Below are 18,043 nucleotides of genomic sequence, written 5' to 3'. Positions count from 1 at the left end.
TGATGGTTTCAATTTTGTTCTAGTCTCTATGAAATTCCAAGTGTGTCATTGTCAAGTGTTGGAGAGGATTTTGGCAAACTGTTAGATGAAACAGATGAAATGGACAGCATCCATGATGTGACTTTCCAGATTGGCACAAGAACATACCCTTTGCACAAATACATCTTGGCTATGCGCTCTGACTTCTTCAAGAAGCTGTTTGTTTCCAGTGACGATCAGCTAGATGCTCCAGATGTCTATCGTAAAGATGAAGATGCTGTTGGATGTGACCTTTATGTAATAGAGAAGGTTCATCCAGATCTGTTTGCGTACCTTCTGCAGTTCATATACACTGATACTTGTGATCTTTTGACTCATGGTTACAAACCAAAAATTCTACATAAAGAAAAATCAGAAGAATATCAAGATACGTTAATTTCTAACTTGAACAAAATGAGTTTTGATGAAGATGTTAATGGAAAGTCTGCATTTGAGATTTACAGAAACAATCAAGTGCAAGTTATAAATGAAAAACAGAAGAGCAAATCTAGAAAAGGCAAAGTTGCTGGTGAAGAAGCTAACCTCGTAAAAATGTTGCAAAGTGCTGCAAAGAAATTTGGACTCAGCAATTTAAGTGGAAGGTACGTTAAGGGAAATGCGTTTATATTCTGGCAAGTTCTCAATGGTATGGTTTATTTAAGCTGCTCTAACTTCAGTTGGCATTAAATAAATTTCGAATAATGTCAGAAGTAGAATTCCTTAGCATGATTCTGTACTTCTCCAACATTCTGCAATATTTTCCAACTGGCTTCTCTGTCATGGAAATGTGCTGTTTACTCTTTATTCTGTTCTAGTATCTCTTAAACGTTATTTAAAACATCTAGCCTGTACGTTTTTGGGGTGTGAGCTCTGTGAGGGTTGACATCTAATGCAAATGATCTGACTTTCCAGATTGACTGTTGTAAAACATCAGTATCTGTTTTAGTAGAGACAGCTGATCTGAGTGTTTGACTGATGGATTCTTAAGAATGTTTGTAGATTAAGAACATATTTAGCATAAAACAATACAAAGTAAAGTTAAATTCCTATTTAACTGATGTGCTTTTAATGTTACATGAGGAAACTAATGGAAATGAAATCAAACATCTCTGAACTGTATTATTCTTTTTTTTTTTTTTTCTGCATTTGCCTCCTTTCAGAGGAGGGAGCGAACTCTTTCAGGGCAGTTTTCTTCGCTTTGTTTTTGGCATACACTAGATAAACAAAGATGTAAAACTGCTACTAAAACTGGATGCCCGAGTAAAATTTTCATGGTAAAGCACTTTCCCTTTGAAAATATGCTATCTCTAATCTGTCAGCAACACTCCTGGATCTTTACCAGTTCACAAGCTTCTTTCGTGAGTTAGGGTGTTATGCTGAAACACGCATCTCTTCTATACCATTCCTTTTTACTTAGCTATCTGACCAGGAGCAATAAATGTAATTCTGGATTTTTGAGCCTGTGACGATGGGCTTAACTATAGTAGTATAGCTTTCCTTTAAGATAAATAAGATAGGAATGTCAGATGTATTTTACATTTGCCGTGAGGACTTTCAAGAAATGGCTGCTCCTTTCTAGTTTTCTGTGATATGTAGTTTTGGTTCTTTTTCGTATTTACAATATGAGCCTACTGAAGGGCTGTTACTTGTCGAATCTGTGTTTTGTTTTGTTTTTTTTTAATGGTTGGAACTGTATATTAATTGTATTATTTATTACTGTTGTTGATGATTTGCAGATTGGATGGAATCAGGTTAGAAAATGGAAAGATAAATGTTATCAGCAGGAAAAATGGGAACAAACTAAAGCTGAATCAGAAGAAATGGTAAACTTTTAGAACTGAGTTGTTTTCTCCCTGTCATCTTTCTCTTCTGTCATCTCTTTATCTGTTAAATGTAGGCTGAGCTTGCTTAGCCATATTTTAACTTCTGGTATGCACATGTCTCTCTCTCTCAGTAACTGATGTTTGGAAGTTCTCTGTAGCTGTTTATAGACTGATGTATGAATTAATAGTTTGGGATAGGTTATACAGGGTATATTTTTGTTTCTTTCTGTTGTATATTAACAATGTTTTGTGTATTAACTGTGTTGTAAAATACGAATGCCAGGAGAAGTTTTGTGGGTAGTCCAGCCAAAAGTAGTCTGAGTTTTGCAAATATACTTGCCGTGACAGTAAAACTATGTGGAATAGAAATAAGCAAGCGTATAATATGTTTTCTAATGAGGAAGGTCTCTAGAATGTCTTTCAACAGGAGACGTTCACTACACTTCTATCAAGTTGCTTGTTCTGTAACTCCATTGCTCTGATGAGATTATTTATAAGATGGTACTAAATCTTAAATAGTCTGCATATGTAATAAAAGCTATGTTATATAAAACTCACTTTTTCACAGAATTTGGATTACTTGACTCTTAAAATGCAAAGCCAAATCTTATGGTAGCTATTAACTTAATAGGAACAACAAACGTAACGCAGACCACTTGAGGTTTACCAAATAAATTGATTATGGCTATTTTTGGTCAGAGTATTTTGAAACAGTAACTGACAGCGTTTTGAAGGAAATACTTAAAATGGAATGACCGTGCCTTTTGAGTAGCTTTACTTTGGACAAAAAAAATCCGTCTCGTGAAACTGTCACGCTTGTTCTATTAGATTCACTTTAGTTGACATGATTAAAATTGAATGTATTTTATTTGAAAAGGTAAGTCCCAACTTGATAATGTAAGTAAGCATTTATTGTAGAATTTTTTTAATTTATAGTTCTTCTGAATAGACATATTTCTGATCTCATTAAATGTCTTCTAGTTCATACCTCTGCGATGTGACCCTGAAATCTTTAGATGGAAAGGAATTCCCGTGTCATAAATGTGTACTTTGTGCAAGACTTGGTATGTGTATATGCATATTATTATTTTCTTTCTGTAACTGAGATTTGATTGCATCTCCAACTGAAACTACTGTCTTTGCAGATTATTTTCACAGCATGCTAAGCAGCTCATGGATTGAGGTAAGCTTGCTGATAAACATGTGGTGTTAAGTTTTAATCTATCAATTAAGTGAACGTGTTTCACTTAACCCCAGAACAGTTTATTCTAAATGAGGGTGAAAGGAAGAGAGTAGATTCTTGGATCCAGCTTTCAAGGAAAATAAATAATCTTTGGTTACTCTAAATCTGAACTGTTGAGATTCTGTGTTGTATGATAAATATAATAATGTATGTCAAAGGAGATCAAGCTACTTTATTTTAGAGGTTTACATTGAGCTAGTTCATGAGTTTAAGAACAGGCTGGTAGCTTTCGTATAGGAGGCTGATACCCTTGGATGAATTTTTTATGTCCCTTCTGTAACACATCTTACATTGTAAACCATGTCCATGCAGTCTGGAATAGCCTGTCATATGTACTGAGTGAACGAGGCAGCACAATAAAGAATTAGCATGTAGAATCTCTGTTTGAGTGTCGTTGCCAAAGAAATAGAGGATATCGGAGATAGTCTAGGCTATTCCACTTACTCTCCAGCTGCTGCTTCAGAAGGTGCAGATCTTTTATTTGGCCTAGTTCCTGTTTGCTAGCTGTGTGTCAGTCTCCTGATTGCACATCATAATGCCACGGAATGCCTCTGTTTTAAGTATCTGAACAGCATTGCTAATGCTGAATGAAAGAGAGGAAAAATGCAAATGGGAAAGTGACTGAAGGCTGAAGCAACGTATGTAAATCTAAGAACTAGGCAAAATATTGGCAGCTCTTTATGCCAAATAATAAAACTTAATCTGTCTTCTAAGTTTCTTTGCTGCCTTTTCCTCAGTTGTCCCTGAGGAAACAGTTCTGAAAACGTTTTGAGATGACCGATGGAAGAAGAGGAGGGGGGGAAAAAAAAGGTCAAATGTCCATTTGTATCAGTGAGTTCTGTACTAGCTGTGTGAAGTTTGTAAGTTAAACCTATTATTTCACAACTAAAACTAAATCATACTGAATTTGTAAGTAAATATGTTTTGTGACTCATGTGCTCTAGACCTTGTATCAAAAAAAAGAAAAATCTTAATGCCTGTAAGCATTTTTAAGCTTGAGATAGGAGATAGGTTGGTACCAGTCACATCTAAAGCAAAAGAAATATTTTTAGTATCAAGCTTTGCTTCAATACCACCTGAAAAAAATGGAAACTGTTAAGTAGTGAATTTGCATAAATTTGAATAATATCAAATACACAGTTTAATGGCTAATGTTGACTCACATGAAAGCTTTGCCTTAGTAGTTAAGATAGCTCTTCAAGTAGAGGGATTGCAAAGGACCTTTTTTTTTTTCTGAGGGATTAACAGTAGTGGCTAAATTAATCTTTCAATTTGTTCCTGCCTGGAAACTTGTTGATTTCATTAGATCTTTTACCCTGAAAGGAATGGAGTTCAGTACCTATATAGGCGTTTTATGTAGTTCTGCTTTAAAACAGCTATGGGTTAAGTAATACAACTAAGGAAGATTGTCAGAGAAGACCCTCAAACTTAAGAAACACTCTGAACTGTTTCATGGATATTTATTCAGTTATTCAGTTTTGCAAAATTTTAACTGTTCTGCTGCAAGTGATTCTTAATCAAAAACCTTGAACAAATTTTGTGCACATGCTTAAATATTGTTTAACTCTGAAAATGTGACCCTCAGTCTGAGTAGCTGACTAAATATAATCACTGTCTCAGTTTTGCATTTTATTTAAAGCAGTCAGCTTCTCTTATCCTTTTTTTAAAATCCTTTTGCCTTTTAGGCTTCCTGTTCAGCTCTGGAAATGCCAATCCATTCTGACATACTGCAGATAATTGTAGATTACCTGTATACAGATGAAGCTATTGCAGTAAAAGGTACCAGTAATATATTTTCAACAACCATAGGTACTGCAAGTTTCGTATTTTTTGTAATAGAAACTTGGTGTGCTTGCTTTGATGCTTTAGGTAGAAGATCCACATTTGTGTGACTTTTGCTTTAAATATTGAGGTAATGGCTGTTTACCCCAAGCCTTGTCATATCTTTTCTTTAGTTTGACATACAGTATTCCTTTTCCTCCCTCCTCTTGCCTCAGAAGACTACCTTTTGCCATCTTGTAGACTGTTGCTTGTTCTTAGGAAATCCTATCAAAATTTGCAGAGCCAATACGTTTGTCCTCTGCTAAATCTCACTAAAAGCTGCATGTGTTGTAGGTGCCTAAACGTCTTCCTCCAGTTTGCCCCATTATGACTTGCCCACAGTGTTTATCTAACTTTGTTTTCCAGATTCTCAAAGTGTGGAATTTATATGTAATGTTCTTGTGGTGGCTGACCAGCTTCTTATATCCAGACTCAAAGAAATCTGTGAAGTGGCCATTGCAGAAAAACGTGAGTTCTCTCATTTCTAATATAAAGGTTTAGGGATTGAAATACACTTATGTTAATACTCTTGCTTTTTTTCCCCTGTATTTCCCTAGAGAAATACTTGCTTATATTCCTTTCCTCCTTCCTTTCCTTCTGCTGTTCACTGCACAGCTGTAATTGTTTGCCCATTTAGTCTGGGTGGTGTTCCAGGTTAGCGTAATCTTTCTTTCCCAGTGTTTTCTTTTCTTCCATCTCATGCACTTTAAGGGGTGGGATGTGAAGACAAACTGAATCTTTATTTTTGCTAATTTCTGTCCTTTTTCATTAAATTCAAACTCCTTTTATTTAAAACATGAAATGAATTCCGAGTTCCTATTTCTGTGCTTGTATTTAATCCTCCTAGTTCTTTTGTATTTTATTTGACACTATGCTGTTTTTATATGGCTGGGAAGAGCTGCCTGTTCTAGAAAACACTGTATTTGTGGCTCAGCTTCATACACAAAATCAGCATACAGTTTTTACCTGGCATTTCTTAGCGACTTCCGTTTTTCTCTCTCTCTTCCCCCTCTTACCCTGTGCCCCAGCTACAGGAAGATTTGGAGTTCTAAGAAGTGTTTTATGCTATAAACTTGCTTCTTCCTCTTTGTTTTCGGCCACTGAGTTGCAGTATATTGAAACTGATATATTTGTAGGAAGGACCTTTCTGTTTCTGTGAAGCAGCCATTGCATTCAAGCTACTGCCAAGTTTTATGTAGAGATTGCTGTAGGTTATGGCCATTTGAGCATTAGCGTTTTCTCTAGGGATAGAAATGTGTATCTTTTCCTGATATATTTTTTTAAGAACTTCCTCATGCTGTGTTGTAAGTTTTAAAAACTGCTAAATGAGATCACAGCATGTTACCCAGTTTAGTGCGTTGTGTTTTGTCTTTGCAGTTACATTGAAGAATGCTGCGGAGCTGCTGGAGTTCTCAGCAACGTATAATGCTGAACAGTTAAAACTGTCCTGCTTGCAGTTCATAGGACTCAATATGGCCGCTTTACTTGAAGCAAGGTAAGGAAGAATGCAGATGGGTTTTGTGTACAAGCTGTTAAAGTCAGATACTTCAAAATGTCAAAATGGTTGGAGAACTAAGAAGGGCAGGTAAGTGTTGAAATGTGACTTGAATGCTGCCAGCTTAAAAGGAAGCCCTTTTATGTGAAACAGGGAGTGATTAACTAATTACATATCTGGACTTATTTTACCAGTGCTATAGTACTAGAAGACTATTTTACGATATGGCAGAAAGAGCCTAGGTTAAAGGGAAAAACTTGTCTTGAATTCATTGATGTTTGAGATTAGGCCTAAGTTTGTTCAGTTACTAAATTTATTTTTGAAGATGCATAAAATTACTGCATTTTTGTGGATTTTCTGTTCTTTTGATTTTGTTTTTTTGTTTTTAACACAATAGTTACTGTGCTAATTGAATTTATTTTAAGTAGGCTTGTTATAGCTGGTGCATTTTCTAAAGAGGATGGGCCTGCCTTCTGATAGTCTCTTTGCTCTTAACTGCCTGTAGCAAAGGCAGAACAAATGACTTGTGCTTGTTTGCCTCAAAGGTTCAGCTAGGCTTCTAGGAAATCGAAGGTGTCCTGTGCCCTTCCTTTTCTCAATACTTTCAGATAGAGCCTCAAGTTATATATATACTTACTTACTTACTACTGCCAGAGTATATATATCATCTTCTTGGGACAAGCCTAGATCATCTCTTCTAGCAAAGACTTCAAAAAAAAAAAAATTAATTCAGCTCTCAGTGTTCCACTCTGTTTATCCTAGCCTTTCTATCATGCTTCCTTTCGCATATAGAAGTTCTTAGAAATCTTTTAGTTTACTAAACAGTTCAGAATGCCAGCACTTCTATACTGTGTCACAGCACTACTCTACTTTTATCACAGATACTGGAATTTGTGCATATTTGTTCATCGTGTTTTGTTCTACTTTTAATCTGATAAGCTTGAGAGAGATGAAACTTAGTCGTGGCAGCTTTGCACAAAGAGAGCCTTTCACACAGGTCAGGCAGAACCTTGTTGAGTAAAGTTTGGTTGTTATAGTTTTTTTTTTTTTTGGTCATAAACGCCAAAAGAACATTGTGACTGAGTAACAAGAAATTTCAGAAACTTAGGAAGTGTGCAAAACTAAGTAAAGTAATAACCAGTTCATGATAATTTGATAATATATAACTGTATTCATTGTGCCTTTGAGTAAAGGTAGGCTAGCTGGAAAGGTTATGGGTTTAATCCTGCCTTAGGACAATGGCACTAACTAGTTGATATCTTTAATTCATTGTCTTCCCTTTGAATCTGTCACCACCATGAATGAGTAAGAATGGCTGTGGATAAGGATCATTTGGAGTGTTTGTTGGAATTCTTTCATTAATGTGTGCATGGTGCTTTTTGATGGTGGTTTTTTTGAAGCATGGCAAACTAAATTTTTTTTTCTTTTAAGGACTCTGGATGTCTTAAGCGATGAAGTTGTAAAGGACCTTTCTGTTTATTACAGGAAAATGGTAAGTTGTGCATTAAGAGTGTAAGCTGACTAGGTTTAAAGTGAGAACAGAAGAAGAGTAATGCATATATACATGCTGTGTCTGCTGATGATAGACTGAATGTGGGACATTTGACTCAATTAAGGTTAACTGCTGCTCTTATTTTCACGGAATTCGTACTAACTTATTCCCTAGCCGCTGCCACGATAGCATTGTATCCTTTAATTACATTAAACGCATTAATTGTACTAATGTTTTGTAATTAACAATTGTTGGGCAAAAACCATAAACCAAACCTATTGAAAAGGACATCTGTTACCTAGCAGAAAGAAGAAGAAAGCAAATGAGACTTTCTCCAGTGAAAATGCAGTGTGGTCAAATAAATCTTAAAAGTAATAAGAAAAGTGGTGTGAAAATTGAAATTTCATGCATAAGGGGAAAGCAAAGGTACATTATAATCCAGTGTTCTTTAACTGCACAGTAGTAAAATATTACTTGTTCACGTAACTGTGAAGCATTGTTTTGTCAGGAGTCATGGGCAATTAAAACTTGTATGCTTTCTGAATCTGTCATTTAAATAGAAGTTTTATTTTTGTTCTACTCTAAAGTTATAGCTTAGATTTAGAAACTTTTAAAAATTATTATTACTTGATTTGTAGAAATTGTTATAAGTGACTGTCATTTTTGGTTATTCTACAAGAGATCCTATATTTAGTAACATACAATTTAAGAGAAATAAAGTAACAGCTTTTAAAACTACAGATTCCAGCTATGGTCAGGAGAGTAATTACTCCATATCCAGATGGACCTGACATAAGTTCTTTGGACCCTGAAGATGGAGAAAACTTTGTCTTTTTAAAGGAAGAAATGAGTACAGAACAGAATTCTCAGTAAGTTTTATCTTTTAGCCCCTTGTTAGAGTACTTGTTTTTTTTCCTTTAACCAGGTGATCCATATATGGTGTTTTTCTACTTTGGGTGATGCCTGACTGCCTTGGGTTCAAAACTGAAATGTTAAGATATAGAAGGAATGGAGGTTTCAGACTGTTCTCTGTCCCTTTAAATATTGCAGAATGTTGTGGAACTGCAATGGGACCCTTTAAATTTATAAGAAAGATGTGAGCAAAGGTAACAAAACAGATATTCACAGTAGTTTTTGGGCCTTGTGCATGTGAGAGCACCTGCATAGGTAAAGATCAACTGCAGAGTTCATGAAACTTAACTTAATTGGGGAAAAAAACAAGAGAAAAGAAAGCGGAGAGTTTAATATACTGTATTACCATTTTCCAAACAGATTTAATCTTACATTTCAGAATCTAACAGAATTGTCATGTGAAATAGCAAGTTTTAAAGCAGGAGTTGTCAATTTGTCAGTTTAATGTGGATGCTGGCTGGCTGGAGAGTAATGAAGCAAACTACCTGTACGTAAGAAACATTAGTAAATGCGATCAAACCAACTGTAGATTGAGTAATTTGACCTTGGTTGATTCATAGACTTCTGTTGTTCTGCCTGTCAAAATATAGACACAGAGGTGACAGAAACAGAATCTGCAAAGTCTTGGTAGGCTAAGTTGATATACCTCTTTTTTCTAACAGTTCTGTAACAAACAAATGATAAAAATGCCTTTTTTTTTTTTTTGGTATAACTTTTTCACTGGAGAACTTGACAGTGACATCATCACAACTATGAAAAATGAATGTGATAGGATGACTTGGCAGCGTGTTCCTAGCAGAGATGGCCAAATATAATGTCACTGTACAGATGAAACCTCCTCTAGAATATTGTGTACTGTTCTGACCACTTGTGTCGAGAAAAGTTTATGCTGACTGAACCAGTTCAGAGAAGGGCTAGTATATCAAAGGAACTGAGAGGCTATTTTGCATTGGACTTCAAGCCGTTCAGTCTTAAACGCTACACGAGGATCTTTTAGCGGCCTAACCTACTCCGTGGATAGGAGAGTATAAAGATTTTAAAAAAACGGTTTAAGGTACGGTATTGGTGCAGGAATGAATAAGTTTGTATATAGGTGCTCCACAAACTTAGAGTGCTTTTTGAAATAGGGATGCTGTAGTACTTGTAAGTTATATAACTCTTCTGAAGCTCTAGTGGTTTTGCCAAAATTAAAGACCCCTTTTGTCCTATTCATATTAGGAATAGTGAAATCAAATGAAAGTGACGTTTTGGTAACGTGATCGTATACCCGCTCTGTTGCAGTATTAGTGTCAATGTTTGTGTTGAAGAACAACAGCTGTTTTGCTTTCTATCAGTTGCTCTGACGTGTAACTGATTTAATCTGACCTAGGTGGCAGTGCCAGCCTGTGCAGTTGCTGTATCGTCCACTTTCTCAGCAGAAGTGTTTGTGCAGTGGACGAGATCTAGCTAGAAAATAATTTTTCTTTTCCTTCTAGGTTATTTTTCAAGCCATTTACTACAGAGCTGTGCCAATGGGTAGGCTGGGGTAGTACCAGAGCAGGAGGAAACAGCTACTGGGAGCAGCTATTACTGTTTAAAGTCTAACTGCAGATTGGTGCCTGAAAAGCTTGAGGCTGATGCTAACAGTTCTGAGACTTTATTTCCTGAATGTTTTAATCTACCATTTTTTAATAGGGAAGCCCTTTTCAAAAGAGCAAAAACCAAGGCAAAAAAGAAGCCACGAAAACGATCTGACAGCTCTGGAGGGTATAATCTATCAGATATAATTCGGAGTCCGGCATCTACAGGTCAGTGTGGCAGAGGTTCCATTCAGGTATAACGACAGAACATCAAGTTTAATATATAAAACAATGTGATTTCTCTACTTTATTAAGCAAATCTTGCAAAGATTTTTTTTTTTTCTGGTGAACAACCGCAATTGAATTTGGATAGCAAACTCTGTCAAGTTAAGTTCTATTTGAGAGGAAGTTTGTCATCTTGTGTCCAAAGTTATATCTATAAAAACATGTTTTGTATCAAACAAAGTTAATGGATGCTTTCCCCTTGTGACTTTTTAATAGGTGGAACATTTCTATTAGCATGCTTTTTTTTTTTTGTAGAATACCAGAAATAATTAAATTAGTCACTTTTTATTCAACATACAGTAGAAGCATTTATTTTCAGCAGAACAGTTTCTGTTTTTTTCCTAAAACTGTATTTTGTGAGGCAGGGAGAAGAAGCTAGGAGTAATCTTACTCTGCAAAAATATTTAAAATCTTATGGGGTGCTTACAATTGTTACAATCTAGTATACTAGGCTAATTAAATTTTTGGTTATTCTATATTCAGAACATGGATTTTTTTTTTCTTAGCATTGTTTAGTCCTGCTTTCATGGTATAACTGTCCTACTCTCTATTCTTATTTCTTAGGCTCAGTAAAACTGGATAAAACTAACTCTGTGGAATCGCTTCCAGAACTCTTAACCTCTGACTCTGAAGGCAGTTATGTAGGATTGAGTAGCCCAAGAGACTTGCAGTCCCCTGACTTCACAAAAGCGTTTCATCCAGAGAGGACTGAGGTCAGCTTTCTTTGTTCCTATCAATTCACGTTCTTCCATCTTCGCTAGTTGATGTTGTGTGTGTTTAACTAATCCATCGACAGTAAGGTTTACATTTTATATTGTTTTTTCAAGAGGCAGTTGCCCTTAAAAGGGAATAGAGAATTTATTTAAAGCACTTACTGCTTGTCTGATAATAGGAAATATTTATTTTTATTTATTTTAAGTCATCTGAGGGTGGTTTATTCATGTGGTATAATAATAATTTGTATATGCTGTACTGTTTATAAAATTTCAACCAAAAAGATCAACTTTGTCAAGTTTTTACCCATTTCTTTATTTAAAATGTAAAGCAGATCTGAACTTCAAAAAAAAAAAAAACCCAAAAATGCAGAAAAACCCTGATGTTCTTGGGCCTGTGTAGCTGGACAGAAGTACTGTCTAGGATAACTGAAGCGTAACTGGTAAAGAGCAATAGGCTTGAAAGTATGGAGAATTCTGTATGCATGACTGTTACAGCTTTGGAAGTGCACATCTTGGAGTCAGTTTCCAGTTATCAAGAAACATATTTTCACTGAGGTAATTCAGGGTGAAGCATGAAGCAAAAAAAAAAAGTGTAAATAATGCAGACTTAGCATGAGGGGATTAAGTAAGATATTTCCTATTTCTGATGTAAACGTGAAATATTTTAAAGGATACATGTCATTCAATTTGCTTGTGACGTTATCCTTTTTTCTAAATGAAAAAGTGTAAGAATATTTATGCAACGTGTTTCTGTCTTTCTGTCTTTTTCTTTTTTTTCTTTTTTTTTTTTTTTTTTTAGATGAAGGACAAACCATGTAGTCAGGGTGTGAAAGCCTCTAAACCTAACAAAGAGGTGAAGTCATGCGAGGGATCATCAGCATTGACACAGTCTGTTCCACAGTCCATTCCCAGTACCAAAAACAACTCTGCAAGCTCTCCTAATTGGGTTGCTACTACTTTCAGGTGGAGTAAAAACTGTGGTACTTATCTAAATTGCAATCAGTGTTCTTTATTTGGTAGTGAATGCTAGTAATAGTCTATTCGGTGTAAAAAGTTAGTTGCTCTTCAACCTGATTGTACATCAGGTACTACAAACTTGACATACAAACGAAATAATTTCAGCAGACTAGCAGCAGTCTAAGAAAACTAGATTTCCTTAAACTTTTGTTTGGAAAAGAAATTGATAGATATGGTAAAAAAAAAAAAAAAAGTCTAGAAGTTTTGAGTGTTTTGTTTGTTTTGTTTTTTAGAAGTCTGTTTGGTTAACTCTATGTGAAATATTGGGCAGCTTTCTGTAGAATCAAACCAAAATACTGTGTTTTACAGCCTAGTGTTGCTGGAGCCATTAGAAGTGCCATTGTATTTTGATGTTTTAAAGCTATCTTTTGACTTAAATGGTCTGTGAAAAATCAACACCTCAACTTTAACTGATAAAATAATGGATTATTGATTCTTATTTTTAGGAGTATCTGCATACATAAGAAAAACATAATATATTTAGACTGAAAGTCTGTCTTGCCTACTGTTCTGTCTCTGACAGTTGCCCATAAAGGGTCCAGAGAGGAGAATTTAAGGATTAGGGAATTGTATAGCAGTGATCTTCCAGAGGTTTCCTAGCATCTGTTGGTTCATGGCTAATGGGCTTTGTCAGGACACGTTATACAGCTGTAAAAATTAAGTCTTAACTAACTTTGAACTATTTAATTTGGCAAGCAGGGTCCATTCAGGCTGTGCGTTGTCGCTTTGCGTAGTTGTGCAAACATAAGAGTGTGTGAAGAAGGTAATGCGTCACCCCAACCAATTCTAGTCTTTATAGTGGTTGGAAGAAGCTCCATCTTCATCTGCTATCTTACAGTTCTTTCAGACGTTTTTAGAGGATTACATGGGACGGGAACTAATAAAACTAGAACTTTGGTGCAGTGTTTCTGTGCTTTTACAGGTTCCACCCATACTCTTATTTTCTCTAGTACTGCTAACGTGATGTCAAGGAAAAGCTGGCAGCAGTGTTGCGTAGAGTATTTTAAGGATTAATACCTCAGTGTATTTGGCTGAGGTACTGTTGAGGAGCAGTGATAACTGTTTGGTGTGACCTCCCACTGGTTAATTTACTAGTTAGCCTGTGACAACTGGTTTTATGGAGGGAGAGCGAGACAGGCAAATGAACAGACTGACAGTGCTACTTATGGCTGGTTTCAAAGTCTCTTTGCGTTTGAGTCTAGTTGTAACACAGCTTAATTTACAAACATCTTCAAAAGTTTTGAAATGTCTGGATTTAATTCATTTATATTTCTGTTAAAGTTTAAAACTAGGTTATTTACAAATAAGGAACTATTTCTCAAACTGTGAGAATATTACTAGTGTTTATGCAGAGCTTTAATATTGCAAAGAGTGATGTTCTTGCCATGTGCAACAATATTAATCCTGTTCTTCAAAGAAAGATCTAATTCAGCCTCTGTGAAACAGCTGTGACCAATGCCTCTAGTACTTAACACGAGCAGTTGACTACGAAAGTATCCTCAATTTGGGTATCTAACTTTTTAAAAGTAATCACAGTTCACATGTTTTCATTTCATAACGTAATGAGTCTCGAAAGTATTTTTGTAGTGTGTTCTTAAATATGTATATATTTACAAAAGTTTTGTCAGAAACATTCTATTTGAGGTTTGCCATAATTGAGGAAATAGACATAAATTATACATCCGGTTACCAATCTTATGTATGATTTAGAGGATTTCAGTGAAGTTTGGAACTGTGGAATGTACGTAAAAATGAATGCCTTGTAAGGTATCTCTTTATTTTTCATTTAGCCCCGCCAGCCCTCCTGCTATGGATTTAAGAACCATCATGGAAATTGAAGAAAATATGCAGAAATGTGGAACTATGCCAAAGACAAATTCAGGGTTGGTAAAAACCAACATCTATAAAAGAAGAATGTGATAGACGAGGCTATTATGAATTTGCTTGGTGGTTCAGACAATTCAGTGTTTAAAACAAGCAGGAGAAAAGTTGTCCTTTTTGTTTTTGAACAGCTTTGTTTACTCCGTTATGATATTTTTCTGTGAGCATTCAAAATTTATCCCTGTTTTACTGTCGCCAGCCAAAAAGATTTAACCCTTGTACAAAGCACTTGGGAAACTACTTGTGGACCAGTACTGTAACTTGATTCTGAAGGGTTTCTCTTGCTCACATCCTCTGACCACCACCGCCATCCAGATGTTGACACGTTTGCTAATCCTTCCTCAGTTAGAAGGAAGGGTGCGTCTTGCTCTGAGAGGCACCTCAAATACAGTGAGAGAAGCATACCTTTTCAGGAGGCAGTGGATTAAACCTAGTGTTTCTTAAATGGAGAGCATGGAAGAGAACTGGAGAGGTGGCTCATGTGACCTTTATAGTGTAACACTGTTAAAAAGGAGAGCTAGGAAAATAATCCTGGAGCCCTCCAATAAGCTAACCCTTTGAGCTCAAATACTGTGTTTCACAACAGACACATTATGTATGCTTATTGTCAATAATAAGTGCTTTATAGTAAATTGAAGGAAATTGTGGGATTTTTTTTTTAGTTTTTTTTTTTTAATGGTAAGTAAAGGGTTACTGTTTGAATAGGTTCAGAAGCTGTGAACCAAACTGCTGAGACTGAAGAATCCAAATAAATTAGAAATCAAAATTACTACAGATTTAAAAAAAGGCTATATTGTATTGCATATTTTTCCTATGCACAAGTAGTTTTGATTTAAGGGAGCTAGCTTTCTGGCAGTCTCTAAAGAAGTCACAAAATCAGAAAATAATCGTTACCTGGTGGTACTCTTATCTCTATTGGAGATTTGATTCCTACTCTGCATGCTTTCGTTCATAGGAATCTGTGATGAATAGCTATATGGTGCTGTTCTTTCCATAACTCTTGATATTCATTAGTCCTCCTTTTATTCCCTTCCCCCCCCCCCCAAAAAAAAAAAAAAACAAAAACAAAACCCACCCATATTACACTTTTGGTACTCTGAACAAAAAATAGCTTGATCTAGGGAATAAATATTTCTCAGTTTAATTTTCAAAATTAGAGGAGAGTAGTTTTAAAGGGCACTGGTCATCTTACATCTTCTGTGTTTGCCATGCCAATTCACAGCAGAATGGCTTCTCATGGAATCAGGCTTTCTCAGAAGCAAAGGAAAATGATTGCCCTGGCAGCCAAAGATAACGGATCAGTAACTAGCAGCGTGGAGACTGCTCCAATAATGACCACACCACCTACACCTACAAAAGTTGCAAAACTAGGGAATGCATGGTATGTTATGATTGAAATATCACTTTTGTTGTTTTGAAGGGTTTTCACATTGAGTAGTTTCTCAAAAGCTGTTTCTTAAATAAAAATAACCTAGGTTATAATCTTCACTACAAAAGACTAATGTTGATCTATTTATATCTCTATTTGATAGTAAACTAAATCTTCAAAGAAGAAAGGAAATGTAGTGGTTGTAGTTTAACACTTTTTAAGTATTTTGCTATAGTGAGTCAGAAGATCATCCTTGTGTGGCCCTTGACTGTGTGTGATGTGGTATTTGTGGAGAGTATCAAAGTGAAGTATAGAAAAAGGAAGATGGTAGAACATAACCTGTTCCTGACAAAGTTTCAGAACTTATTATAAAATGTTATGAATGCTGTTTTCCTCTGTTGTGAGAACAGCTGGGGGAGAAGGGCCAAAATGACTTTGGAGTAAAGCAAATATAGATAACAAAGCTTGAACACAAAGGGAATGCTAGCTGGAGGGAGTGATGAATGCTCATGCTAAGAATTCTGATGGTGAGTGTGTATGTGATGTGTTTAAAATGGCTTTTACTGCTGATTATGCTCAATTTAAATGTCAAAGTTAGTATCACTGCATCTGATAGAATAATGAATTTATCATATGCTCAAAGAACTAGTTTTACAACAATGAATGTAATGAGATGCTATATTGATTTATGCTTTGTTTCACAAATACACTTGGTATTGGATGAAAGCATAGAGGAATAAGACAAGTTGCCACAAGTAAAGCTATGTGAATTAGTGTGTTTAATTACCACAAAATAAATATCTACATGCTTGAGCTTAACTGGAGGTAAACACAGAGCAGTTCTTCACCTTTCCTCATTCAAGAAGGTCGAGCTTTCTATCACAGCTTGTTTGTGTGTTGGTACTCTAGGAAAATCTTGGGGTTGTTTTGCTCTCTCTAGAGCTTACCTGTTTGTGCCTCAGGGAAACAAAGCTTGCTACTTATCTGCTACAGTAGCCCCATTTTTAAATGAAATCTTTTCTAGATAGCTTAGTTGCTTTAAATGCTATTATGTATTGTGTATCCTTATGTATTGGATAGACTTCTAAATAAAATAGGAGTCTCTGTTTTCAAAGGATAGGTATATTTAATATATATTCCAAGATTTGAGCTATCTCCCTCTTGTTTCTTTTGTCTCTCTTTCCTTTATTTCTCTGTATTTATTGGTTGCTACTTTCTGAAATAATAACAGTAGGAATTCCTGGTAGGAATTTAATGAGTGTATGGGGTCAAGGGAGTAAACAGCTAGCTAAGAAAAGGTAGACTGCTTCCTTGCAGTGGTTGCTTCGTGAGAGGCATTTAGCATCAAAGGTTTAGAGTAACATCTAGAACCACCTGCTTCGTTTTACACTTCTGTTGTCATCTCGTCTTTCCTTGTTGTGGATACCAATAGGATCAGCATCTTGAGTTGGAGCGCTCTTAGATTTATTAGAGATTCCACACAGAGCTGTTGGTATGCTATTATCTTATTCAGGTTTAAGACCTTAGTAATAACAGTTATATCCTAGAACATAAACAGTGGTAAAATAGAGCTGATGTTCAAAATATTTATTAGAAGTTTACAGGATAGTGTGAGCGTTGTAATCATTCCAAAACTATGCATTATAAACCAGATAATTGATTCTAAAGTACTCATTTTCGAAACACAATATTTTACTTCAAGTTATGACACCAGAACAAGTGTCTTTTCTAGTGACATTATACTGTACATTCAGGGCCTCTCAAAGATCATGCAAATCTGCTCTGGAACGATAAATACTTCAGTGGGTGAATGTGTGGTGAGTTCAAGGTAGTGTGGCGTGAAGTAGCTTTCGAGTAATGATTCTGAAAGTGACGGCGAGGACTCCTCCAAGGATCAATGAGAGCAGGGCCAAGAAAGCTGCTCTCTGGACTTTTGTATATCATGGGTTGATTATAACTAAAAGAATTAGTTATATGTTTCCAGTGTCCAAATTGCAAGCTATAGACCTATGCTACTACAGCAATTATTTACAGAAATTAACTGACTAACATAACCTAATTTAAAAAGTACATCCAACACATTTCAAGTTAGTCTAAGAAAAGGCTGAATTCTTTTTTTTTGTCTATGCAAGCAGTCCTTAATATCTCTTTTCTCAATTCTCTTTCATCCATGTACACTTAACACCAAAACTTGAGGCCTTATTTACTCTCTCCTGCCTCGTCTTGCCTTCCCTGCCCCCCCCCAAGTTATCCTTAAAAGTGGACTTTTTTCTTTCTTTCTTTCTTTTTTTTTTTCTTGAAGAAGAGACAGGTAGAGTCTGAAACCTTAACTACAAAGTAACTCATTCTGACTGCTGAACTGTAACTGGTGAATATACAGTAGGAGAAACCTTGTTTCTCACATTGTAGGAT

At 35.7% G+C, this 18,043-nt stretch overlaps 1 protein-coding gene across 13 annotated transcripts in view; it reads left to right on the top strand.

The window, feature by feature from the left end:
* Positions 1 to 18,043, top strand: part of IBTK (inhibitor of Bruton tyrosine kinase) — a 61,667-nt gene that overhangs the window by 24,742 nt on the left and 18,882 nt on the right. For 8 of the 13 annotated variants that reach the window (XM_068937642.1, XM_068937641.1, XM_068937643.1 and 5 more), the window contains 14 exons: positions 24 to 620; positions 1,755 to 1,841; positions 2,823 to 2,905; positions 2,987 to 3,024; positions 4,770 to 4,863; positions 5,272 to 5,373; positions 6,283 to 6,400; positions 7,832 to 7,892; positions 8,634 to 8,761; positions 10,479 to 10,591; positions 11,213 to 11,361; positions 12,164 to 12,327; positions 14,172 to 14,264; positions 15,485 to 15,643. In XM_068937642.1, coding sequence (XP_068793743.1) covers positions 24 to 620; positions 1,755 to 1,841; positions 2,823 to 2,905; positions 2,987 to 3,024; positions 4,770 to 4,863; positions 5,272 to 5,373; positions 6,283 to 6,400; positions 7,832 to 7,892; positions 8,634 to 8,761; positions 10,479 to 10,591; positions 11,213 to 11,361; positions 12,164 to 12,327; positions 14,172 to 14,264; positions 15,485 to 15,643 — 1,986 coding nt within the window. The remainder of the gene's footprint in view (positions 1 to 23; positions 621 to 1,754; positions 1,842 to 2,822; positions 2,906 to 2,986; positions 3,025 to 4,769; positions 4,864 to 5,271; positions 5,374 to 6,282; positions 6,401 to 7,831; positions 7,893 to 8,633; positions 8,762 to 10,478; positions 10,592 to 11,212; positions 11,362 to 12,163; positions 12,328 to 14,171; positions 14,265 to 15,484; positions 15,644 to 18,043) is intronic. The other 5 variants (XM_068937647.1, XM_068937645.1, XM_068937646.1 and 2 more) reach the window with 1 other exon arrangement.

The sequence above is a fragment of the Struthio camelus genome, chromosome 3, assembly GCF_040807025.1.
Source record: "Struthio camelus isolate bStrCam1 chromosome 3, bStrCam1.hap1, whole genome shotgun sequence".
Classification (NCBI taxonomy): Eukaryota; Metazoa; Chordata; class Aves; order Struthioniformes; family Struthionidae; genus Struthio; species Struthio camelus.
The sequence above is the reverse complement of the archived record's forward strand: the minus strand, read 5'-3'. Positions and strand labels throughout refer to the sequence as shown.